We start from the raw sequence: 25,465 nt of genomic DNA, 5'->3' as shown, positions 1-25,465 counted from the left end.
GGAAAATAAATTTTTTTCTGATTAAGGTTTTACCTCTTGAAAAGTGAGAATTTTAATCCCACTAGATCCAGTCCCCATTTGGAGACAAATACTCTTTAGCCAGCTGGAATAATTTATCCTCATCAATAGCCTGATACACACTATGACCCTCACATATGAGAGACTGGGGTCTCACAGCTGGAGACTGAGTTCCTCCATTTCAGTGTTCACTCGTGTCTTCACATCCATCCTCTTCCCACCATCCCCCCCACCCCCGCTTAAGAATTACTAACAGATCATTTCCTTGCTCCTCTGCCAAGGAGTTATAGATTTAATAAAATCGATCGGGCCTGGAGTGGCAGCATTAAGGTCAGGGCAAATACTACCCTGCATCTCCTGCTCGTTTAACTTGTGTTCGCATTTGGATTGAATTGATTGTAAGAGGAGGGGCAAGACAGGATGCCCGAGGATGCCGGGAGTGGTAGACTGCGGACCGTGGGCTCTGGGATAGCTCCGCTGACTTGCACTCTGTGAGCAACCTGTAGTGTGGCATTTAAGAGAACAGGCTTGGAGCCAGGCCAACTCGAGTCTAGATTCTGGATGCCTGGTGGTAAAGTAATTATACAGATTAAGCTCTCTGAGCGTCAGTTCTTCCCCGTGTAAAATGGGGTGGAGAATCCCATCTCCAGCTGTTATTATATGGGCTAAACTTGACATCGACATCAACCAGTTGACTTGATGCTTGATCCACACAGCGGGCCCTCACTGGCAACTGCTCCTAGGAGGACCTTTAACGATGGCTCCCAGTGGGTCATCTGTGCAAGGCCCCCAGCCCGCTGTCTGCTCTTCCATCACACCTGGGCCAAGGTGGGCCACCCACATCTCAGTGAAAGAGATCTGGTTTGAAGGTTGCCCAGGCAGAAGGAGAGATGGGGCACGAAACTCTTAAACACGTTCTCTGGAAAAATGCCTATCGCCGAGTTTACCACCCCACTTAATTAACAGGCAGGGCTGGATTAGCCCACCAGGCATCATTAGGAGCTAAGCATGCGTGTTGCCAAGGAGCAAGTCATACATCATTTTAAAAGGCTGCTCGGGGGTCAGCGGGACACAGGCCTGGCTCCATGCAGAAGTCTCCGGTGGTCCTGGCTGCAGGGACACAGCTGTAAAGAAGCCTTTGTGTGTCTCCTGCAAAGAGAGCCTCAGACGTAATCTATTTACTTTTCTCCTCTCGGCAAAAGTCTCCTTTCACCCTGTTGGTTGCTATTCAGTTGGTGATTGGCACCCTGTATACAAGTGACACGAGAGCAGGTGTGGAAAAACCAGTTGGATGCAGCAGCCTGTTTGTCCCATAAAGGGCCAAACCTCTCTGCTCCTGGCCTCCCATGACCTCCCGGTACTCAGCTCGGGCAGGCGTACCTGTGTGCAGGCACCTGGGTGTGCGGTCACACCTGCACATCTGGCTCAGCCCATCTGCCACCCTGTGGCCTGCAGGCTCCCAGGCAGGACTTCTTGCAGAACTGTTTAGCTGTCTTTATCTTTGGCGTCTGTGGAACTCTACCAAAAATACACTCAAGCTCAGCAGGAGGCGAGGCTGCCCTTTGCCCCTAATCAGAGACGGTGTTTGCTCTAAAAATGAAAGCAAAAACCCCCAAAAGCACTCCAGCTCCTCATTCCACTTCTGTCCCTCACTGCCCGGCTCATGTCCTTTCTCTACCAACTATCCAGCCTCCTCCGAGTGTCTTCTCAGGGGCCCCAGGGACAAGAGGAGGGGGCCCTGAGCGCTGGGGCGGGGGACCCCACCTGCTTTGTCTCTCCTGCACCCAGAGCAGAGTGACACATGCCTGGAGGAGGCAGGGGCCCCTCCTGAGCTGACCTGAGCCAAGAGGACATCTGGCATCTCTATACTGGCTTTGGATTTTGTGGGCTTGTTGCCGTTTGTTAAATTCCCTTAAACCCAACTGTCCACAGTGTTTTTTTTTTTAATTGAAGTATAGTCAGTTTACAATATTGTGTCAGCTTCTGGTGTACAGCATAATGTTTCAGTCATACATGTACACACACATATTTTCCTTTTCATATTCTTTTTCATTAAAGGTTACTACAAGATATTGAATATAGTTCCCTGTGCTATACAGAAGAAACTTGTTTATCTATTTTATATATAAGTAGTTAGTATCTGCAAATCTGGAACTCCCAATTTATCCCTTCCCACCCCTTTCCCCCCCTGGTAACCGTAAGTTTGTTTTCTATGTCTGTGAGTCTGCTTCTGTTCTGTAAATAAGTTCATTTGTGTTAGTTTTTGAGGTTCCACATGTAACTGCTATCACATGGTATTTTTCTTTCTCTTTCTGGCTTACTTCACTTAGACTGATGATCTCCAGGTCCATCCATGTTGTAGCAAATGGCATTATTTTACTCTTTTTATGGCTGAGTAGTATTCCATTGTATAAATAGACCACAGCTGCTTTATCCAGTCATCTGTTGATGGACACTTAGGTTGTTTCCATGTCTTGGCTGTTGTAAATAGTGCTGCTTATAGTGTTTTAAAATATGTTTTCTTAAGGTGCTCTGGCAATGGGATTTATTTTTTTCTTGCGGTGACAATCCGTATTGAAATATATATATAGTTTGACTATATAGAGATATTCCTTTCATACACTTGTTCCTTTTACACAAGTCTTTGGATATAACTGGCTGTCCTTTAAAATTGTACTTGACCCATGGTAGGCCCTCCGTAAGCGCGTGTTGAACGGGTGTGCGCACGCGGACGTGGAAACCTGGCTAGTAATTAGGTAGGTGTGAAAAGACAGGAGACATAACTGTCTTAAAAAGGTTTAGCTCTGTCTCTCTGAGTACGTATGTCCTGATGGGCGCACCTACTTTAACTGTCCCTGTTCAAACAGTGCGTCAGGTCTTTGCATGTCTATTTGCACGGCCTCATCCTCAATACAACCTTTGGATGTGGTGTCAGAGGGTCCAGAGGACAAATCCCCTGCATGTGAGGAATGAGGTCCACTTGGCTTTCCCACCCTAGACCCCGCCTAGTAGCATCTGCTTTTCCGTTTTCCCCAAATCTGTTGCCTCCTGCTACTATTGGCCAAGGGGGAGTCTTCAGAGATGCTCTGTGGTATTGCACGGACAGCCTGCAGACTCGCCCACTTGTGTCTTCTCCATCTCCAGATCATCATTGTCATCCACAAACTGTACTGCATGAAGCCACAGTATTAAAAGGCCAGTAAAACAGGGTGCATCTCTCTCTGGTACTTGAAGCAACGTTGGCCAGCATAATGCATAGAAAAGCATTGTACCAAAAAATTCAGTCAACCAAAAGATTAATTGAAGTAAAATGAAAACTAGTTTGACTGTTGTAAAAAGACTGAATCGATTTAAAAGTAGAGTTAATTTTAGACAGCCGTAGGATTTATAGTTACAACAGAATATGAATGTTATAAATGTTGGAATTATAAATAATATAGTAGAGTGAAAATCGGGGCTGAGGGCAGGTTTGACTGGAGGGAGAATTCTAGCATCGTCCCAGCAGGGAGTCAGTTAACACTCTCTAAAGTTGAAGATGAATTGTTAAAAAAGGACCCAACCCTATTAAATTTGTTTATAATTTTAAACATATATACACATCCACACAAGGCGGGGGGGGTGCTTTAGGATATAACGCCCCTAAAAGAGTGAAGTGGCATGAAACAGACCACGTGGGAAGGTGCCCTGGGGTCAGGCCCTGTCCCCTGCCTCACTGGGCACAGGGCGGGCACTGCCTGGCACTCCCCTCACTCCCTGCATCATTCACCTGAACGTGCCGTGAACTGTCCTGCCCTCCCTCCCTGCCTCCACCTGCCCGTCCCAAAACATCCAGCCAACACCCTGGGCCTGGCCTGACCGCAGTGCCTTCCTTTTGTTGGTCCTTTCAGCCTAAGGATGGTGGGGTGGTGGTAGGGACAGCTGAATAATGGGCCCGCCCGAGAGGCACACCCACCCACACCTACCCCCATGGGGCAGGGTTGTGCCTCTGCAGGCCAGCACGGGCGCCCAGCTTCGGCCAGGCCAGCCGAGCAAGTTTGGGAAGACGGTGCACTGGACACGTGCAGCCTGCCTGGAAATGTGACCACCAAGAAGCCAGGCTCAGGGAATTAAAAGCCGACTGGTTAGACCCCGGGAGAATTTAAATATCTGCTTTAGCCCCTGAGCAACAACTCAGCTGGACCTTTTGCCTTTCCTTTCAGTACAAAAGGCTGGCTCAAAAGTGCACATGTCACCCCTCCAGCCTTGCCACGTAACACTGATATGTCATTTTGGGAGAGGGTGGGGCCCAGAGTCTTGGGATGGCCTTGTGTCCTCAGTTCATCCAAGGCCCCCCAGCACCACTCTCCCCACCCCCGAGCACCTTCTCCCTCGACCTGCCTGACCTGGGAGCCTGCTTTCCATAAAGCCCGGCCATCACTGCCCCACCCCCCATTTTACGTGGGGACTGAACTCTGATCCAGACTTGAGCATGTTCAAATGCTTCCCCTCTTGGCTCTTTGCACAAAGACAGCACCCCAGTGCATCCAGTTGCCCACCTCTCCTGTCCACGGGAGGGCCAGCATCTCTGACCCAGGACATGGGCCTGGCTTCCAGGCCACTCTGGTACCGCTGCATCGACTCTTCCTGTTGGTTTCCTCGCTTGTGTCCTGGCACTGTCTGTGGGGTGTGTGTGCACGTGTGTGCGTGTGTGTGTGTGTGTGTAGTTGGGGCTGTGCAGTGGGAAGGAGCAGTTGTGTGTCTCCAGACCCTCTAAGCTGGGGTGGGGCTGCAGAGCGCCGTCAGGGGTGGCCTGTCCTCTGAAACAAGGAACTACATTATATGATCTTGAGAGGGCTGGGGCTCAGGCCCCTTCCTGGAAACAGAGATGCAGACGTCCTGAGCTGGATGCCTGAGCCCAGGAGTGGGGAGTTTCCATTCTCTTGCTGCCAGTCTCACTAGTTTAACCAGGAATATGAAAATGGTATAGACTGCGTTGATTTTGGTGATGGCTGCAGACCTCCAAGCTTGGCAAATCAGTCTCTCTACCTCCCCTCCCTCCAACACAAACCATCCTCTCATGACCCTGCCTTACTCCCCTGGGCCACCAAAGCCCAGGCTGGAGGGAGGGAGGAGCAGGAGGGAGGAACAGAGGTGAGCAGAAAAGTTGCCTAAGTTTTCTTACTTAATACAATAACTGGGAGATTTGAGGGCTGGCATCACATGCTGCAGCAAGGAAGATAACTTTACTTCCATTTTGCAGATGAGGAAATGGAGGCTAAATAGATTTCTTATTTTACTAACATCAGGTCAATTGTTCAGGCATCTCAAACCCAGTTAGAAGCAGGGCTTGCATTCAGACCCTGATCTGTGTCAGATTCTGTCCACTCTGAAGTTCCCAATCAAGTGCATTGCCGCCTGCACCCTTTCTCAAAGCCCTCTGTCATGCAGGTGAGGGAGGGTCCTTCAAGGCACCACATGGCCTGTCTGAGGACCTGACATACAGCTGCCAAGTGTGGGTGCACTTTGGTGCTGGGAGCTCGTGTCCATTCGGGCTGCTGTCTCACCATCCTTATCTCTCCACCAGATGGGCAGTTGGCTCTGTTTTGGTGTCGTGGGGAGCAGAGTTGCAGAGCCTGGGCCTCTGAGCAGGGGAGGCTGAGATCCCACTACTGGTGGCACTTGACCTTGGCTCTCTGATGCTCGGTGCAAGCCCCTCTGGCTGCTGCCTGAGTATTTCACAGTCTCCCAGATGTGGCGTCCCAGAGATGAAGGAGCTGTGGATGGAGAACCAGTCCAGAGCGGGTAGACTGTACAGGTGGGTTCTGATGCTCCCAGGTGGAGTGGCTTGGCTGAGCTGGGACGCGAGCTGCGAACTGGCAGCTCGCAGGCCTGTGGGAGGGACGCTGTTGCTGTTACCTGCTAGGGCAGAGGAAAAAGCGCTCTTCGCCCGAATCCCTTTGACCCATGCTCTCTTCTGGCCTTTGGCCACCCCATCCCCCATCCCTGATGAAGCCCTGGCCTCAGGTGCAGTGCAGGGTGGGGAGGACCAGACCACGACCAAGTGGAGGGGACGGTTTCCCAGAAAACAGGGCTATTGAGACGCAACCAAGTGTGAAGGATTTCCATTCTCAATTCTGCCACTCACTGGCTGTGAGGCTCTTAACAAGCCTCAATGTCTCCAAGCCTCAGTTTCCTCATCTCTAAAATAGGAGCAGAACAATGGAGCTGGAAACGTACATCCACATGAAGACCTGCACACAGGTGTTTTTATAGCAGCTTTACCCGTAATTGGGAACCCTTGGAAGCAACCAAGATGTCATAGGTAAATGGATAAATAAACTGTGGTCCATCCAGACAGTGGCATATTCTTCAGAACTAAAAAGAAATGAGCTATCAAGTCATGGAAACACACGGAGGTACCTTAAATGCATATTACTCAGTAAAAGAGCCAATCTGAAGAGGCTATGCCGTGCGTGATTCCAACTATGGGACATTCTGGTGAAGGCAAAACTATGGAGACAGCAAAAAGATCATTGATTACCAAGGATTAGTGGGGAGGAAGGGATGGACAGGCAGAGCACAGAGGTACTTAGAGCAGTGAAACTGCTCTATGTGACACTTCAATGGTGGGCACATGCCATTAGACATTTGTGCAAACGCATAGAATGTACAACACCAAGAGTGAGCCCTGATGTAAGTGATGGACTTTGGGTGACAGTGACACGTCAGTGTAGGTTCATCAGGTGTAACAAATGTACACTCTGGTCGGGGGTGTTGCTAATGGGGTGGCTGTGCATGTGGGGGACAGAGGGTATGCATATGGGAACTCTTCGTATCCTTCTGCTCAGCTTGGCTGTGAACCTAAAACTGCTCTAAAACATAAAGCGTATTTTTTTAAAGTAGGGGTAGAAACGCATATCACAGAGGCATAGTATTGATTGTGTGAAATCGTATTTATGAAGTGTCTGATACACTGTAAGTAGTGAATAATGGTGCCTGTTGTCATCACAATGTGGGTACATGATTTTTCTCTGTTCCTTTTTTGTGTTTTTTTTTATTAGTAAAGAATATTCATTGTAACAGCCTAGAAACTATAAAGAAAATAAAAATACTAGAAATCTTATCACTCAGAACAAGCATGTTACCTTCCTTGCAGGTTTCTCTCTATGTGTAATGTGTATGTAGGTGTGTGTATATTTTCATATGGTGAGGACCATAAAACACAATCTTTTTCTCTTTCAATGATATGCTTGTGGACATCTTTCCAAGTTGACCAATATTAATCTACATCATCTTATGTAATGGCTAAATTGTTTTAAAATGTAACTCTAACTGGCCCCCTACTGCAGGTGAATATGGGGCATTTCTAGCATCTTGTTGCCACAGACAACTGTAGTAAACCTTTTAGTGGAGACATATTTAGATACAAATAAATATGCACTGAGGATAAATCCCTGCAGGAATTTGATACCACCAATAAGGCAAGAACCGTCTTGCTTACAACAACCGCCTTAATACTGGAAGTGATCAACTTTGGTTAACAATTTTCTTTTCTGAACCTAGAGCAAGATTTTTGAAGTTCACATATTGGAGGGGGTGGGTGGGAAGGCAGGGAGGAGAGGCATCCCGGACGGGCAGTGGTGACTCTCCGAGGTAGGGGAGGGTGGCCCCTCACCAGGCTCCATGTCCACCTGGCGCCTGACCTCTGCATGGAGCTGAGACCTGGGGCTTCTCTTGCTCAGAGTGAGGAGAGGGATTCAATGGGGGTCTAGGATGCATCAGAGCCTTTTGTATCAGGACTCAGTGGAGTCTGGAGGAAGGTCACTGAGCACTGATGGGATGTGCCCAGGCAGGCTTCCGGGATGAGGATGCCAGATGCTGTGATCACTGGTGAGATGGACCTGGATTTTAGCCGGTTAATAAGAATAGCTAATATTTATTGATGTCTTAGTCTGTATCAGATGTGTGTTGATTATTTTTAGAATTATCTAGTTGGATTCTCCTGGCAACCCTGTGAGGCAGGTCCTGCCGTCATCTCTATTTAGCAGAGGAAGGTGAGGCAGGCAGGCGTTAGGACCCCAGCCTAGGGTCAGGTCAGCACTCACACCCTGGTCCCTCCCCCTCGGCAAAAGGCAGAAGACCATTCATTCATTCCTTTCTCTGGTCACTCAACCAATTCATACCAACCTGGTCCTCTCAAACCCTGAGCAGGGCCCAGAGCAAAAGGCTGGGAAAGGGTGGACTTCAGGAACTGCAGCCCTGGGGACTTGGAGGAGGGGTGTGTGGTCACAGCAGGAACCAGACGGACTCAGGTCCGAGGGGAAATTTTGGAGCCACATGGAGAGAGGTGTTCCTGGTGGGGGGAGCAGGCGGGGTCGAGGCTTCAGGGTGCAGTGGGGCTGTAGGTGGTGGAGCAGGGCTGGGCCAGCCTGGGACAGACGGGCACAGAGAGACTTCTGCCTGGTCTCTGAGTGGGCACAGCTGGTCTTGAGTGGAGGGACCTCAGCACAAGAATGAGGGACTCTTCTTTTAACAAGTAAAGAGCAAAAAAATGTTTAATGAGTCAATAGATGAATGAATGAAAGAAACATTATTTTGACATAATAGAAAAAAGCATTGCATTGATTTCCCAAATACTTGCTGAGTTCCTGTTTACATATTTTAAAAAATTGCCCTCGAAGTTTCCCTTCAAGGTAAAGCAGACATTTTAACATTGAATGTAAAAGTGACAGTTGTTCAAAGGAAGCTGGCTAAAGAGAAAGCTTTTAAAAAGAGATGCTTGGGGGCGCTTCTCTACTGTTCCACAATTTTGTAGAGAAACATATTTCCATACTAAAAAATACAATTGGAGACAGAAGTTTCTACTTCTCTTTAAAAAATATACTGATTGATGATTTTTAAAAATGTATTTGAACCATTTACGGAATGAGGGACTCTTGAAGAACTGAGAAGGCAGCTAAGATAGGGACTCCAAGACTGAGGGCTGTCCCCACTGACTTGCTCAGAAAGACTTTACTCCTGCTTTTTAAAAACTTTTCTAACATTCTAATTTTCCAATGCTTTTTTTTTTTTTTTGGTGGTGGTGGTAGTGGATTTTGTTCGTTTGTTTTTTCAGAGTTTGCTGTATCGCCTAAGAACAAAATTATTTTAAAACTAAAAGCTATTTGTGTGCTTGTTTGGGAAATGATAGCCAGGGGAAGGTTGGAGAGACTACAGATGACCCTCCAGGAGCTCGGTGGGATGGGAAGGAATTCGCAGGGCAGGCTAGCGGTGGGGGAGGTGGGGGGTGGGGAACACTGACCGGGGGCCTCCAGGTCCCAGGCCTTCTGTGTGGTGCTTTCCATCATGAACCCCATTTAATCCTCATGACAGCCCAATGGACTGGCTATTATTCCCATTTAGAGTCGAGGAAGTTAATGATCAGAGAAGCTCAATAACTTACCCAAGGTCATGGGCCCGGGTAGAGGCCCGGCCTTGCCCCAAGTCCATTCTCTTCCCATCACACCGCAGTACAAGCCGGGTCCCTGAAGGAGGAAGGGGGACGGTGGTCAGATTTGTTCTGAAACTGACCTTGTCCAAGAAGGCCTGGGGTGTCCAATGAGTGGATGCAGGGCTCCTGGATTCAGAGTCTGTCATGTTTCCCTTTGGGCCTCAGAAGTGGCTTTGGCCATGCAGGGTGAGAAGCGGTGCTTCACTGACCTGGGAGTGACCGCAAGGGAGGCCGGTGGGCTCGCTGGAACCCACCCTCTGTATCCTGGGAGCCTGCCTCATCTGTGCCCCATGTCCTGGCTCCAGCTGGGGGAGGGGGAGCATCAAGAGGGGAGCTCTGCACTGTCTCAGGGTCTTACACACAACCCTGGGGTGAAGGTCCTTAAAGGTTCCTTATCAATGAAATGTCCCTGGTTCAGAAAAATTAGGCTCTTTGTGTGCCTCTGTGTGTGTGTGTACACATTTGGCAACTGGGGTGGGGCAGGGACTAACTTGGCAGCCCTGGGTATTACAGGGTGGTTTGCAGCTTCTGTATTTCCTAGCATACGTAGTTACGTCTGCTGGGCTCACCTCTGGGCTGAAATGGAAGGAAGACGGCCTCTCTGGGTATAGGTTGCCATGACCTTTGGACCTTACCCCCTTGTTCAAGACGGTACCTTCAGTGGTGACCTTCAGGGCCCGAGACAGCCAAGAGCAGGGCTGGTGGAGGTAGGCAGGTGGTCCTGGCCTCAGCACTCCCTGGCCGTCTTCCTCTGCCAGTCTGCTGCTGCTCCCTGGAGATCAGATTGTGTGCCCTCACCAAAAAAAAAAAATGTATGTTGAAGTCTTAACCCCCGGGATGTCAGAATGTGACCTTATTTGGAAATAAGGTAATTGCAGGTGCAATGCTTTAAGAAGAGCTCACACTAGGGTAGGATGGTCCCCTAATCCAGTATGACTGGTGACATGTGTAGATAGATGGCCATGTGAAGACACAGGCACACAGGGAGAAGGCCACGTAAAGATGGGGGCAGAGACTGGAGTTCTGCGGCTGGGAGCCGAGGAACACCAAAGATGGCAGCAAGCCTTCAGAAGCTGGGAAGAGGCAAAGAAAGATTCTCCCCTGCAGACTCCAAGGGAGCATGGCCCTGCCCACAACTCGATTTCTGACTTCTGGCCTCCAGAACTGGGAGACGATCAATTTCAGTTTTAAGCCACCTAGTTCGTGGTGCCTTGTTATAGCAGCTAGGAAACCAGTAGGGTCCGGGTCAGGGCGTGGCCCCTAGGAGCCATCTCTCTATCCTGACCCACCGTTCCCTCCTTGGAGCAGGGCCCCTCTGTGGCTGTGTCCCCATCCTTCCTCCTAAAGTGGTCCCCTTCTATTTCCATAGACCCCTCTTCCCAAACCTGGAAGCACATTTATTTTCCTTAAAATGTCCCTGGGGATGGGGATGGGCCTGTAGCTGCAAGGGAAGCATGCAGAGGGGAAGGGGTCATTCTCCTGGGTAGATGACAACGCTGATATCAAGAAATGTCAGTTCTTCCTGAGCCGCGGCAGTTAGAGCCTAGGGGTGTTGCCCCCGAGACTTTTGCTGCCTCTTGTTGGGGAGATCTTCAACCTGTCTATTCTTCAGTGTCAGACCTCTGTGCCTCCTCTCGGCCCCTGCGATGAGAGAGAAAGTCTGATCCATTCTTCAGGCTCCCCACAGCCCCCTCCACCAGGAAGCCTTCCCAGCCGCCGTGGCTGAAAGGTGTCTCTGCCCTCTGAGCAGCCTTCCTGGATCGGTGCCGCAGTCAGTCCCCAGCTTTGTGCTGTCCTCCCACTCGTTAGTTATCCTTTCACATGCGTGTCCTGTCTGCCCAGCTCGCCTGACTCCCCCAGCGACCCTGTCTTATCGATCCCCACCCTCAGGCAAGCCCAGGCATGGGGAAATCCATGCTCAAGATATTGAAGTTGTTGCCGAAGACAAGCCTGGCTGTCCAGGGAAGGCGGAGCCCTTCCCAAGGGCCTGTGTGGCCCTGCGCCACCCAAGTCCCTCTCTCTTTCCTCATCCAGATTGAGCACCAGCCAAGGGCTGCGGAGGACCATGGTACCAGAGGCAGGCGTTGGCTTGGCAGCGTCTCGGGATGAGCTATCTTGTGGGAAAGACGGCCTGTGGGAGTTGAACCTCTAGGTCCCGGTGGAATACAGCTCTGCCTTTGGAACCTCATGGGTATCCCCACTCAGAGCACTGAAGAAGATCAGACTTACATCTCTCACCACAGGGGCCGAGAGGAGGCAAGGAGGTCTGACACTGAAGTCCGTGCTCAGAGCTAGTAAGCCTGCAGGCTACCTACCGGCTGGGGCTGGTGGGGCTTGCTTCTGTGTGTGGAGAAAGGCACGGGGGCTCTGACTTCATCTCTTCTGGCCTAAAAGCCCTGGGCTTAGCATTTCCAGGGGCCAGGAAATACCAAGACGTGCTTCGGTGGTTTTGCTGCAGTCTGTGATTACTCGGTCTGACGGGACAGTCACTGGGACTCCAATGTGCTTTTTATAAAATCCCGAACCACTCCTCTTGGAGTCTTCTGTTCCCCAGCTCTGCCTAGCTCAGCATCAGGCCTGTGGGGAAAAAAATCTTTCTGAGGTTTTGGTACTGTTTTCAGGGTGTGTGGGGGGGTGTGTGCGTCAGAGACAGACAGACAGACAGTAATTGAGAGATTCAGATGCACAGATGGACACAGCATGCCTGTGTTGGCAGGACAAGGAGTTGAAGGAGCGGTCCTTCCTCCCCTTCCTTGTTTCCACTCCTTGGCACCCCTGGAGCATTCTTCTTCGCTCAGAGAGCGGCCAGGAGCTGCACAGGTGCATCCCGGGGGCGGAGCCGGGAACAACGCTTCTTTGTGTGGTCTCTGGCCTCTGTGCTCCCTTATCAAAGCCCTGGCATTTCTGGGCATTGCAAGCAGGAGAAATTTGGCTTGCACACCCCTCCACCCCGTGCCTTTAACCCCACCAGGGGTGAGGCCAGCCTCGTGCCGGGCAGAGATCTCCCACAGCGGGGTCCAGGCATGCATGTGGGCGCTGGCATCCCATCTCCTGGTGAGAGTCCAGCTTCTCAGGAGGAGAGTCAGAAGCCCTAGACAAGAGGGGTCGTCAGCGGGCCTCACCTGCAGGCATGAGGAAGGTGAGCGGTAGGGCTTCTAAATGCCATCCCAGAAGGGTGGGCAGGAAACTCAGACCATCGAGTCAGAAGGCTGCAGGGTTCTGGAATCTCTTTGTGTCCCCACATTGGCCAGGTGCCCCCCTGCAGACATTGATGGCAAAACCTGTAGGAGGAATGTGTTTCAGGTGCTCACCTTTGGGGATGCAGCGAAAGGGAGCCGCTGGGGAGAGTGGGAATCTCATTCCCAAACTCCCCGAAAAAGTAGGGAGAAAACCCAACCTTATTGCCATCCCAAGATAGAGTGTCCTACAGCAGCTTTAAAAAGACCATCCGGGGAGGAGGGTAGAGCTCAGTGGTAGAATGTGTGCCTAGCAAGCATGAGGTCCTGGGTTCAATCCCTAGTACCGCCATTAAAATAAATAAATAAATAGCCTAATTACCCCCCCCCCTTCAGCCTCATCTCTCTTCTGCCAAGGAGGCTCCAGAGAGAGCTACTGAGGAAGCTGGAAGCTGCTGGCAGCCTTGGCTCTTTCACTGTGCTGTGTGTCATTGGGCACCTCTCCTTACCTCTCTGAGCCTTAGTTTCTCCAACTCAAGGCTCTTTTCAACTCCAGTCGCTAAGTCTTCCTTCCACAGAAGTGACCACTGTCTGTGACACAGCTGTGTGCTTCCCCCCAGCACCTAGCATGGGATGTTGTCTGTAGGCTACTTGGGCCCAGTTAGACACCCCACCCCGATATTTCTAGAAGGGGCAGGGTCAGAGACAGGTGAGAGCCATTCCTGTTGATGACAATGCCTTTGTCCCTGGAGGCACTTTCAATTTGTTAAGACCTCCTCTCCCTTATAACCATGAACATCCTTGTGCACCAGGCCGGGCAGTTATTACCTAACTGTTACAGACTGCAGAGCAAGGCCCAGAAAGGCGAAGTCCTTGGCCGGGGATCCATGGCCCCTAGTGATTAACATAAATTGGTAGAAAGAGCACCAGCCTGAAACCAGATGACCTGACCTTGAGGAAGCCACCAACGTCCCTAGGCCCCAGTGTCCTGTCTGTAAAGTGGCACTAATAAAGATTGCAGGGTCACACAAAATCACGGAAGTGGAAACAGTTTGCAAACTGTAAAGCACCCATGTACCGTCACCATCGGTGCTGGCGCTGGGTGTCGTTCTCCCGGTGTTCTCCCCTCTCCGCTTCTTGCTCACGTGCTCCTCCCTCTGGGAGCTGGCTGCAGCCTCGCAGGGCATCTCTCTGGGACTCCTGTCTGGCCCCTAATCCCGCTGCGGTTCTCTCCCTCCAGACTGCAGATTCACCTGCCACCCGGAGTGCCGCAGCCTGATCCAGCTGGACTGCAGTCAGCAGGAAGGCGCCTCCCGGGACAGACCCTCTCCAGAAGGCACCCTCACTCCGACCTTCAGCCAGGTAGGCAGCGAGGCTCGAGGACCAGGCTGGGGGCAGCCTCTGCAGGTGCCTGGGCTGCTCCCCCCACCTCTCCCAGGAGCTCTGGTGCGCAGCAGGCCTCGTGAGCGTTCCACCCTGCTGGATGCTGGGGACCCTTTCTGGCCAGATGGGGTCCCCAGCACACACTCTGATCCTGCACCCCGTTCCAATGTTGGGGGGATTTTCCCACACCATGAAAGCAATTTCCGGTCACCCCCTGGGTGTCCTACAGTTCAACTCAGTTCTGGCACTCTCCTCCCCCACCCCCGCCCCACCACTTCAGACACCAAGCCCAAGGCCATGTCGTCACCTGTGCTTCTGACCAACTGGCTGTAGATCAGAGGTTTCCACAATTCCCTCCTAGTGTTCAATTAATTTGTTAGAGCAGCTCACAGAACTCAAAAAAACCTTTTACCTGCTAGATTATCAGTTTATTATAAACGGACGTAACTCAGAAACAGTCGGATGAAGGAGATGCACAGGGCAGGACATGGGGAAGCAGCACACAGTCTCCATGCTCCCTCCAGGTGCGCCACTCTCCCAGCACCTCCAACTGTTCACCAACCCAGAAGCTCCCCGACCCCACCCTTCTGAGTTTTTATGGAGGCTTCATTACATAGACATGATTGATTAAATCATTGGCCAATGGCGACTGCTTCCCCCACCAGCCCCTCTCCCCTCCCCAGAGGTCAGGAGGTGGGACTGTAAGTTCCAATCCTCTAACAATCCTTGGTTGGTTCTCCTGGCAACTGGCCTGCATCCTTAGGTGGGGTTCAAAAGTCATTAACACAGCAAGAAGCTCTTTTGTTGCTTTCATCACTTTGGAAGTTCCAAGAGTTTTAGGAGCTCTCTGCCAGAAATGGAGACAGAAACCAAATATGTATTTCTTATTATACATCACAGGATCACACACCCATTTTCAAGGGACTGGGGGAATGGAACAGAAACGGTGACACAGACAAGTCTGTAGCTATTGAGAAGTGCCCTGTAGTTCACCCCAAGCACAGAGCCTGCTGTGACCTAGGGCTCCAGCCATAGGTGTGGGTATGCGGAGGGGCCAGGGTCCCAGAGAAAGATCCTGAGGCTCCTCTGAGGCCTTAGAGCCCTGGGGCAGTGGGGATGCTGGGCAGTGGGGATGCTGGGGCTGGCACTTCTCAGGCACATCGTCCTGCCTGCCAGGCAGCCAGCCAAACCGGATCAACCTCAGAGGGACTGCACAAATATTTTTCCCTGTATTAAAGGACCAGGAAGTTGATGCCCAAAGCAGCTCTTGGTTCTGGGCTTTGCCAAGGCACTTGAACCAGGATGTGTCTGACCTTTGATGTTGAGGATTTGGGAGGGAGACAGGAGAGCATTGTTTTTAATTCTTGCATTGAGCAAACATTTATTGAATACCTACTATGTGCCAAGTACAGGTAAGATCAGGGATAATAAATGATGCACCCCAGTTCTTGTCCTCAGAGAGCTTACATTCAGGTAGGGGAAGCAGGATACAATCAAATGGTATATATGGTGATGCAGGTTTCAATAGTAGTATGAATCAGGTGTTTCGAGTATCCAGCACAATTGTTTTGGGAGAAATCAGGGAATACTTCCCAGAGGAGATGACATTTGATCTGAGTCTTAATGTATGAGTCGAAGGTTGCTGGTCAAGGAAGTAGGGAGTGTTCCGGGACATCACACACTTACTTACTGAACAAATATGTTGTGAATGTAGACCATGTGCCAGGTCCAGGGATGCCAGGGACTTAGTGACGCAGTCGAGTAGGGGAGCGAGACTGCACAAATAAACGCCGTGTTCCTGGGGGAGAAGTCCCGGCTGCTGTGAGAGACAGCACAGGTGCTGAATGACTGGCTGTTTCCTCAAGAGAATATGGGTGGACCTGGGGAACCTGGGGTCCAGTCCCAAAAATCCCCAGGCAAGCCATCCACATGCTTTTTCTGGCCATGATGTACTTGCTCCCCAATGTTCTGTCGCCTGATTCACCCATGGGTGTTGCCCGCCTCCCTGCTGCTCCCCAAGCTTTTTCCTCCCCCAGGAAGACACTATAAGAAAACTAATATGGAGGGAGGGTGTAGCTCAGTGATGGAGTGCATGCCTAGAGTGCATGAGGTCCTGGGTTCAATCCTCAGTACCTCTACTAAATAAATAAACCTAATTACCTCCCTCCATTAAAAATTTTTTTTAATTAGAAAAAAAGAAAGCTAATATGAAGTATAGTGAATCAGTTCTAAAAAATATTTTATTTTTTAAATTCTGTGCATCCTCTGAACACCCTGGAATTGTAACTGTTTGTAACGCGGCCTGGGTGTGGACCAGGCCTCCTGGGAGGGCTTTGCCCCATGCTGGGTGAGAAAAGGAAGGGAAACAAATCTGACCCCCAAAGCCCTGGTCAATAATGCAGATTTTTGCTGAAGGTTTTCTTTAGAAGACGGAGGAGGGAAGTTATAAAGCACAACACAGAGCAGCGTTTCCTAAAGCTCTTACTTAAACATCTGTCTATTTCCCCGATTTTCTTTCCCATTGGAAACTTGCAAGGCTCTTCTCTCTGTTCCCCTAGACCGCGCCCATCCCCTGTCCTGGAGCCTGCTTCCCTCCCCCAACTACATCCTGGATTTTAACTCTGGGTCTGTATTTCTTCCTCTAGAACAGCAGGTGTCAGATGGGGGGTGATTTTGCACCCCCCCCCCAACCAGGGGAACATTTGGCAGTTACTGGAGACACTTTGGCTTGTCACAGCCGGGGAGAGGCCACTTGCACCTGGTGGGTAGAGGCCAGGGATGCCTTTAAACAGCCTCCAGCACACTGGAAAGCACCTCCCGAAACAAAGACTCATCTGGCCCAAAATGTGAACAGCGCAGAGGCTGAGAAACCCTGCCCTAGCCTGGCTCAGCCTGCTCTCAGGTGCAGTGGGCAGGAGGCCCCAGAAAAGGGCCTGGGGTTCGCTGCTATGCCTTTCTCAGAATGTCAGCAGTCAACAGGTGCTTCCAAGTCTGCGTATTTGGAAGCAGAGTGACTCCCTTGACTCTGTTGGAGAGGCGAGTCAACCTTAGAATCTTCTGGCAAGCTAAATCAGGTCTGTGTCCAGAGCAGAACCATCATGGAAATATAGAAGGAACCATATGGAAGGAGCAAAGAGTCCCGAGGGGGTGCGGAGCAGCCCCCTGCCAGCAGCCAGCCTGGATGAGGTTTGCTCCGGGCCGGCGGGTTGGGCTGCTGTGTTTGCCTTGGACAGGCCTGGCTGCATGCTTCAGCACAACTGGGGCAGGACCTAGCCTTCTATCAATAAAACCTGGGCCTGGCTCCAGGCTCACTCGCCTTTTCTGAAAAGCTTGTTTGTGCTGGTTTCCGCCTTGGCTTGGTTTTCTCTTGCATACCAGGATGGAGCTTTCGTTCACCTTGACCTGGTCTCCTGGATGGAGCTAACCAAATGTCCAAATGCTGATTTCCGGGGGGATCTGTTGTGGCCAGGGCCCTGGTCGGAGCTCAGTTAGTTCGGGGGCATATGGCTGTCGGGAGATCTCAGCTAAGTGGCATCTTTCTGCTCTGCTCTTTAAGGAAAAGAAAATCATTGATTTTCCTCCATCCAGAGGGCACCACTGTTAGTTAGCAGTTTTATATTTTCTTCCTGTCCCTTCATACATTTTTCAAAACACAACTGAGATCATCCTTCAGATAAGTGTTTGGCCTCAACCTTTGAAAAACAGTAATCCCAAGGTTCTGGCTGTCTTCTCTCTGCTGTGCCAGACGGAGGAAGGGAGGGAGGAAGAAGGGCTGGAGGTGGGAGGGGGCAGGGAGGGGCTCGGAGCCCCAGCTGCCCTCCCAGGGTGTGCAGATCGCTCAGGTCTCAGGTGGAGAAACGGAGGCAGATGGCTGGGAGCTGCCTATGCTTTTGTCAATGGGTGGTTTCGGAGTCTCTCCTTGGAGATCTCAGAGGTCTGTAATGTCTGACTTTTCCCTTGGGCACCCATGCCGACCAAGCAAGTCCCCTTCCAGTCCACCCAGATCCCTTCTTGGGTTTAAGCCCGTTTCCTAGAGGACATGGTTGCCATTGGCTGAAGGTCACAATATATTACCCAAACAGCTGCAGTTCCTTTATTGGGGACATGCCCCAAAGACTTCATACCTCAGGTGGTCCTAAAGGTTCTCTTATCACCTCTGTCCCTCAGGGGCCCCCCAGTGCCCTCGGGATGAAGTGAGACCTCTGCTGGTTAGGTCCAGTCCTTTCATTGCCTTTGGGAAAGAAGACCCCAAGAAAGGAAGTCCTTGCCCACAACCGCTGGTTCTCACCATTACTCCTGCAGCCCAGGGGGGTCCTGGCAGCTCTGTCCCTCTGGCTTTTGGTGCCACTTTTTTGGTGCATGGCAGGCACAGGCACAGATGACAAGACAAAAACATAAGCAGTCTTCCTTCCACTCAGATCACTTACAGGCAGGGATTGAATCTTACATCCATCAGGCCCGGATTCCATCCCCTCCTCCTGGCCCTCCAGAATCCAGGAGCAGCATTCAGAAACCAGGCTCCCAGAGCCCCCTCTGCGAAGTCCAGCTCCTCCCACAGCAGTCCCCAAACCTCACCCAGGCACTGTCCACACTTAGGATTCCGGCCATATCGGTATTCCACCTGTGCTATTATTCACTTCACATTTCTCTTTAAACAGATTTCTTTTATTAAGCTTAAACTTATGTTGAGGGAAATTTTAAAAACCCTTGAATCACTGTTGATGTACTTAGGATTTTTTTCCCTGACACTCATTAAATTAATATTTAATCTCTGAAATTAAAAAAGAAAAGTATGTCTAAGAACTGTGTCTGATTAATTCCACATGTATTCATTGAGCCAGGCACTGTTTCTGAATCCTTTCAGGTGCCCTCAGTAGGAAATGCCGCCTTCAGAGGCTGCTCTCTGCTAGTTCGGTGCCCTGACCACCGGGACGTCGGGTCCAGCCCCTGAGTAAGGGGCGCCATGAACAACGGAGAGGGCTGTCGGGTGCTGGGAAGGGAATTCCAACCACCTGCACTGTGACCAAGGTGCTCTTCCCAAGGAGGGATGGATCTGAACCAGAAACAGACTCACGGACAAACAAACTGTGGTTACCAGGGAAGGGAAGAAGGGGAGGGACACATTAGGAGTTGGGGATTTAAAAAAATAATAATCGTAAAATTAAAAAAAGATCTTTTACAAACTCAGATGCCCAACCAATGTAAGGTGTTTGCCTGGCTCCAGGGCAAATCTGCATCTGTGTTTGTTAATAAAGTTTTATTGGAACTCAAAAAAAAAGTAAAATAAAAAACAAAGAAGGGATGGATCTGTATGTACTGACAGGGGATAGTGTGAAGTGAGACAAGTCACCCAGTGGTACATGCAGGACAAGCCCATTTGTACTTTGTACACGTGTGTGTCTGAGTGTCTGTGCATGTGTATGTGTGTGTGTGTATAAATGGAGAGCGAGGGCCAGCCACCTGTCAGAAGAGATCTCACCTTGGGAGGTGACGGGGCGGAGTAAGAGAACTTCTGACTTCTGCTGTTTACTTCGGTGCTGTTTGAGTAACCACGTGTTTCTAGTGTAGTATTTTTTAAAGGTGATAAATACTTTCTTAAAGAAAAGAAAGAGCCCTGGCCTGGGTGACAGAAGAGCTAGGTTCTAATTCAGATTGTGTAGATGACATTTGTGCCATGTGACTTGAGACAAGTCTCCTGGTTTCTCTGAGCCTCAGATTTCTTCTCTGAGAAATGGGATAGTAGGCAGGGTGGTTGTGCGGCTCCAGTGAGAAGATGTATGTGAAAGGATAACATTCCAGGGCCGTCTCTGGTGCCTCCAACAGCCTTACTGGATTTTTTCACTTTTTTGTTTTGGGGAGGAGGTAGTTAGGTTGGTTGGTTTGTTTATTTACTTACTTACTTATTCTAATGGAGGCACTGGGGATTGAACCCAGGACCTTGTGCATGCTAACTAAGCACTTTACCGCTGAGCTGTATCCTCCCCCCACCCCCCACCCCCGCCTTACTGGATTTTTTTTATCATGTCACCGTGTGATAGAAACCCTCAGTGACTTCCTGTTAGCGTCAAAATCAGTCTAAATCTGGATTAGCACACAAAACCCTTCATGGTCTGGCTCTGCCTACACGCCACAATACCAGAAAGATGGGTTACTCTTCTGGATATAAAACCAGGACACTGTGGCTTTGTGGTTTGGCGGGCACTTTTTGCTACAAGATTTAGGACTATCCCCTCCTTTGCAACGCAAGTTATTGCTCTACTCTGTCGATAAAAAGACTCAAGACCCTGTCCCCATTCACTAAAGGGACAAACAGCTTCCAGGGTGGATCTACCTGGCCTGCTGCTGTGTTTTAGCCCCACAGGTCAGGTCGCAGCTGCCTTTCTGCCTGCGCCTCCCCACCCCACTCCCAGCCCCCTACTGTCATTCCTTAGCAGGGCCCCTGCTGGAATCACCTCCTTCAGGCCCTGCAGCCGCTGAGCAGTGACTCAGCTGGCGTGGAGAGCCGAGTTTCCTGGCTCCCAGCCCAGTGCTCCCTCCTGCAGCCACCCCACTGTCTCCCTACCCCAGGCTCTGCCTTTCCAGAACCCTTCAAAAGAGCTAAGGGCCAGTGATCAGTCCTGCCCCAGCCCTCAGCCCCATGCCATGTGCTGAACCCAAAACTACCACACGGGGGAGCCAGGGAGCCAGGAGGGAGGAGCCTGGGGAACCCCGTCTATCCCTGCAGAGAGGCCCAGGGCTCCGTAATAACGCTCTTGATAGATACCTGCACATCTCTCCAGGGATTCAGGGTCTTGGGTCCCCTCTGAAATGTTCGATAAAGGTTTATCGAACTGAATTGTGATTGATAACAGTAGCTAACATTTGTTGAGGCATACCATGTGTTCATCGGTTATTGAAAGAGGGGTGTTGAAATCTCCAGCTGTAACTGTGGGTTTGCCTGTTTCTCTGTACCATTCTGTCTTCCTGTGTTTTGAAGCTCCATTATTGAGTGCATAAACATTTAAGCTCATTATGTCCTCGTGATTAATTGACCCTTTATTATTATGAAATAACCTTCCTCATCCCTGGCAATGTTCCTTGGTCTGAAATCTGCTTTGATATTATTAATACAGCCATTCCAGCTTTCTTTTGATTACCATTAACGTGATATTCCTGAATCCATCCTTTTACGTTTAGGCTATTTGTGTCTTTATATTTAAAGATCATTTCTGATAGACAGCAAATAGTTGGACCTTTTTTTTTTAAATCCAATTGGATCATCTCTCTGCCCCTTAACTGGGTTATTTAGCCCATTTGCCTTTAATGTGATTATTGATATAATTAGATTTTAAGCCTCTCATCTTGCTATTTGTTTTCTATTTGGCCTATCTGTTCTTTGTTTCCTTCTTCTTTTCTTCCTTCTTTCGGATTAATTGAATATATTTTATGATTCCATCTTACTTCATTTGCTGCCAGCGCAACCACATGTGCCATAGAGTTTGGGATGTCAGCCTAGGCACTGGGGAGTCACTGGAGGAAAGAGCCCATCCCTAGCCGCCCTGCTCCACTCTGGCTGTATCTGGACAGTTGCTCCACCCTCCACAGATTTCCCTCCACACTCTAGAAGCCAGCAGTGCTGGCCAAAGCTCTCATACTAAACAGCTGCCTCTAACAGGAGCTGCCCTAAGGCCTATCTGACCATCTCAGTCCAACCTAGGAAAGCTCAGTTCTGATCAGAGAGGAAAGACTTCCCAACCAGGAGGCACTTAATATCCTGGCTCCAAGGAGGGACAGAGATCTAATACTTATTTCTCTGGAAATCCTTAAGCACTGGAGCCATTCCTCTGTGCTCCTCACAGGTCCACCCCCTTCTTCTTTCCTAGAAGCAACGGGCTGCCTGAGATCACTTCTGCCTGGGCGAGGTGGTCGTGAGGCTCTGAGAAGGCAGCATGGCTCTTTTTCTATGTGTAGTAGTCCAGGAGGTGTTCATGCCTCATGTCTGAACCATATCGTCCTGGCTATTGGAGGCCTGGCCTTGCCAGGAGAGGGCCACGTGAGGGATGGAGTTGTTGATCAGAAACCTTTTTGTGATTCTCTAGGCCCCCTAAAGGGGGACAATTAGAAGGCAGACTTCCTGTGCCTGACTCAGACCCAGCAGGAGCTCTGCAGGGCCTCCTGCTTCTTGGTATGGGCTGATTTACCTGCCTTTGGTGTTTGTGTCAGGGCCCTATTGAAGCTGTTAGCCTGGCAGCCAAGTGAGAGAAGTGTGAAGTGGGCTAGAAACCCCGAGAAAGTGAATCTCCTGTGAGTCAGCCTAAATAGTGTGCAGCCGTGTACCTCTTACAACAGGAAGTCATCTGGGGAGAAATTGAGCTCTCTGCTGTGCACAGTGGTTTAATGCTGTCAAATGCTGCTCTCAGGAAGGAGGGGAGCATTTTTAAGATTCACCCCAGACAGCATATCTGGGAAAGGCTTCTGAGAGGCACGGGGAAGGTGTGGGCGGTGTGGTCCTGACTGGTGAACATGTGTCAGAAAGCGGGGAGGCCAGAGGAGGGTTTTGATGGGCAGAGGAAACAGCAAAAGCAAGACCACGAGAGGGCAGGGTGGCTGCTGGGAATGTGAATCAGATGTGTGTAGCTGGGAGGAGGGCAGCCTGATCGCGGCTGGAGATAAGTCTGAGCTGTTGGCTGGGCAGGTGCTGTGAAGGGCCTTGAAGGATCCACTCCGGAGTTTGGGATGTCAGCCTAGGCACTGGGGAGTCACTGGAGGAAAGACAACTGTGATAGAAAATTGTCAGACACAGAAGCTCTGGGTTTGAAATCTGATTCAACCATTTACTTGCTCTTTGACTGGGCAAATTAGCCACCCTGAGCCTCAGTTTACTCATCCATACAGTACCTTCTTGCTGGGTTGTGAGGACCAAGTGTGATAATAAAGAGTGTGAGAGCTCAGTAACTCTAATATAATGTCTTATTTCATGTCATGCTACTAGACTGGACATTGTGAGAGTCAGGGACTCTGTCTTCTTCAGGCCTGAATGCGAACATCTTGTCCAGTGCCAGCCATGGAGAAGGTGCTGAGTGATTATTTGTTGAATAAATGAACAAGCAACTAGATCTCGATACTCAGTACTTACTCAATAATTATTGGTTGAAATCTGAATGGAAAGGTTTTATGATAGAACAGCCCTGATCAGATCCTGGTCTAGAAGCGTAACTTTGGCAACCAGGTGGGTGGGGAGGTTGGAGGAGGCAGAAACGGGAACCAGGGAAACTCCTGGCAGGCTTTGCAATAATCTATGGTAATGCCGCTCTCATCAAGATAGGACATGCTGTACACCAGAAACTGACACATTGTAACTGACTATACTTCAAATTAAAAAAGAGAGAAAGAGAGGACGTTCTGTCGGAGGGAGAGCAGATGGAGGGTGAGGCAAGGAGTAACCAGCCCAGTTTGGACCTGTTGAGAGTGAGGCTCTAGTGGGTAGGGTTGGGCACCTGTGAGCTGGTGCAGGTGTCCATCTAGAGCTCCCCGGGAGAGAGTTATGAGCCTGGGTCTGGCAGGTGTAGTTGACAGCACTGGTGTAGGTGAGACTAAGCTCCCAGGGAGAGAATGGGCGCAGGGTGGAGGGCAGTGGGTGATATTGAGAAAACAGTCAACGGCTGAACCCTGGAAAGCCCCACTGAGCCAAAGAGAAGACCGGGTCACAGGCGGACTGAGAGAGTAGTTCCTGACTTGTTTGTGTCGGACTGCGATTTCAGGCAGTAAGGCTGTGATGAGAGCAATCAGGGGTCAATGCTCTGTACGTACTACTGCAGAGCGTTCAAGGCTTGGGTTCTGGGTCAGATCGGCTGGGCTGATTCGGCTCCACCGTGAACTAGCACGTCTGACTATGAGCTCATTACTTACCCTGCCAGAACCTTCTTCTCTCTGTAAAAGAGAGACAATAACCACAGGTTCCTCATCCATTTGTAGGGATTAAATGAAATGATGCACATGAATTTACTAGGACAGTGCCCGCACATACAGGCTAATAATGGTTTCAAAACAGGTTTCAAGGGTGAGTTGGCACCTCACCCAGTTTTCAGTCTCTGAATATGTTGGTCGGTATATGAGGCCCCAAATCTGATCTCGGACACCCCTCCATTGGACGGATGAGGAAACCTGAGGTCCAGAGTTGCTCAAGATCCCACACCAAGCTGGAGGTGGAGCTGGGACTAGAACACCAGCTCCTGGCTTCCGTTTTTGTATCACAGCTTTTCTGGAACACAGACCCACAGGGCGGATTTAACAAGGGGATCTGGCCACATGTCAGGATCGCATCTGAGAAAGGAAGAAAGCTTAAAATAATGTCTTTCATCATCTGACGCTCTGAGACAGGGAAGTTGCCCATCCACCATTCCAGTGGGGCTTTCTGAACCCACCCCCGCCACGATGCCGCGGCTTTGAGGCTCCGGATGCTGCAGCTTCAGGTCAGGCTTCTCTTCCTGGGATCAGGGACAAGAACAGCCAGTTCCCATCCTTTGTGTGTTCACTTTCAGAGGCTTAAAAGGCTGTTGCTCAGGTTCTTCCCTACCGACTTCTCCCCTCCCCCAGCCAGGTTATCACTACTCTTGATTATTCACAGAGAAGAGGTGCAGATAGGGTCATTAGGCACTGAAAGGAACCCAGTCTTCCTCCCTCTGGGACACTGGAGCTTTGGTCTTGATTTTTCCCTCCTGGAGGCTGGCCAACTTATTGTATCATATGTGATCTTCGCAGAGGTCTAGTCCCAGGGTCCTCGCCAGCACAGTCTCCTTTTTGCTGGCTTCTTACACATGGCTGCCTTCCGAGCCTAGATCCATTGACAGGTCGAGTGGTGTAGAGACAGAGACACTGAATAGGCGTTAAGAGGCTTTGAAAGAATGTAATGAGCTGTAATGGAACATGTTGCTTCCCTCAGTTTTCTCATCTTTAAAATGGGGGAATAATTCCTGCTCTCAAGGTTATAGAGAAAACTAGGTGACGCGTTAAAAGGGCTTTGAAAAGCCCTATTCAGATGTCAATTTTCATACTATTTGGACTGGCAGGAAGCAGCACCCTAAAAGAACACAGTGTCACCTCGACCTTCTCCTCCTAAGCAGATCTGGCATCCAGTGTGTTAGTCACAGGGAGAGACTCACGCTGACTGCTGGGGTACTCTGGCTTGCTGTTCAAAAAGCTTGTTATTAGCTGTATTTTAAGATTGTACATTTTGAATGACTCCAAAGACACAGTGTGGCCACAGAGAACTGGGACGTGTTTTTTCTTTAAATATTGGCTTCCCACTGAGCAAGGAGGTTCCTTTTATAAAGAAATGCGTGTTCCTTTGCTGTGCTGCTGGACAAAGCAGGTAGGCTGTTACTGATGGCCCAAGGGTCATGTAGAGCCCCCCTCTCTGCAGGAGTCATCATTCTGGCAC

The 25,465-nt window shown here is 50.1% G+C and overlaps 1 protein-coding gene across 1 annotated transcript in view; it reads left to right on the top strand.

Annotated features, from left to right (window-relative positions):
- Nucleotides 1–25,465, top strand: part of RASSF5 (Ras association domain family member 5) — a 68,882-nt gene that overhangs the window by 11,846 nt on the left and 31,571 nt on the right. Inside the window, exon 2 of the mRNA XM_072948333.1 lies at nt 13,904–14,025. Within this exon, the coding sequence (XP_072804434.1) occupies nt 13,904–14,025 (122 nt within the window). The remainder of the gene's footprint in view (nt 1–13,903; nt 14,026–25,465) is intronic.

This window comes from Vicugna pacos, chromosome 23, assembly GCF_048564905.1.
Source record: "Vicugna pacos chromosome 23, VicPac4, whole genome shotgun sequence".
NCBI classification, from domain to species: domain Eukaryota; kingdom Metazoa; phylum Chordata; class Mammalia; order Artiodactyla; family Camelidae; genus Vicugna; species Vicugna pacos.
The sequence above is the reverse complement of the archived record's forward strand: the minus strand, read 5'-3'. Positions and strand labels throughout refer to the sequence as shown.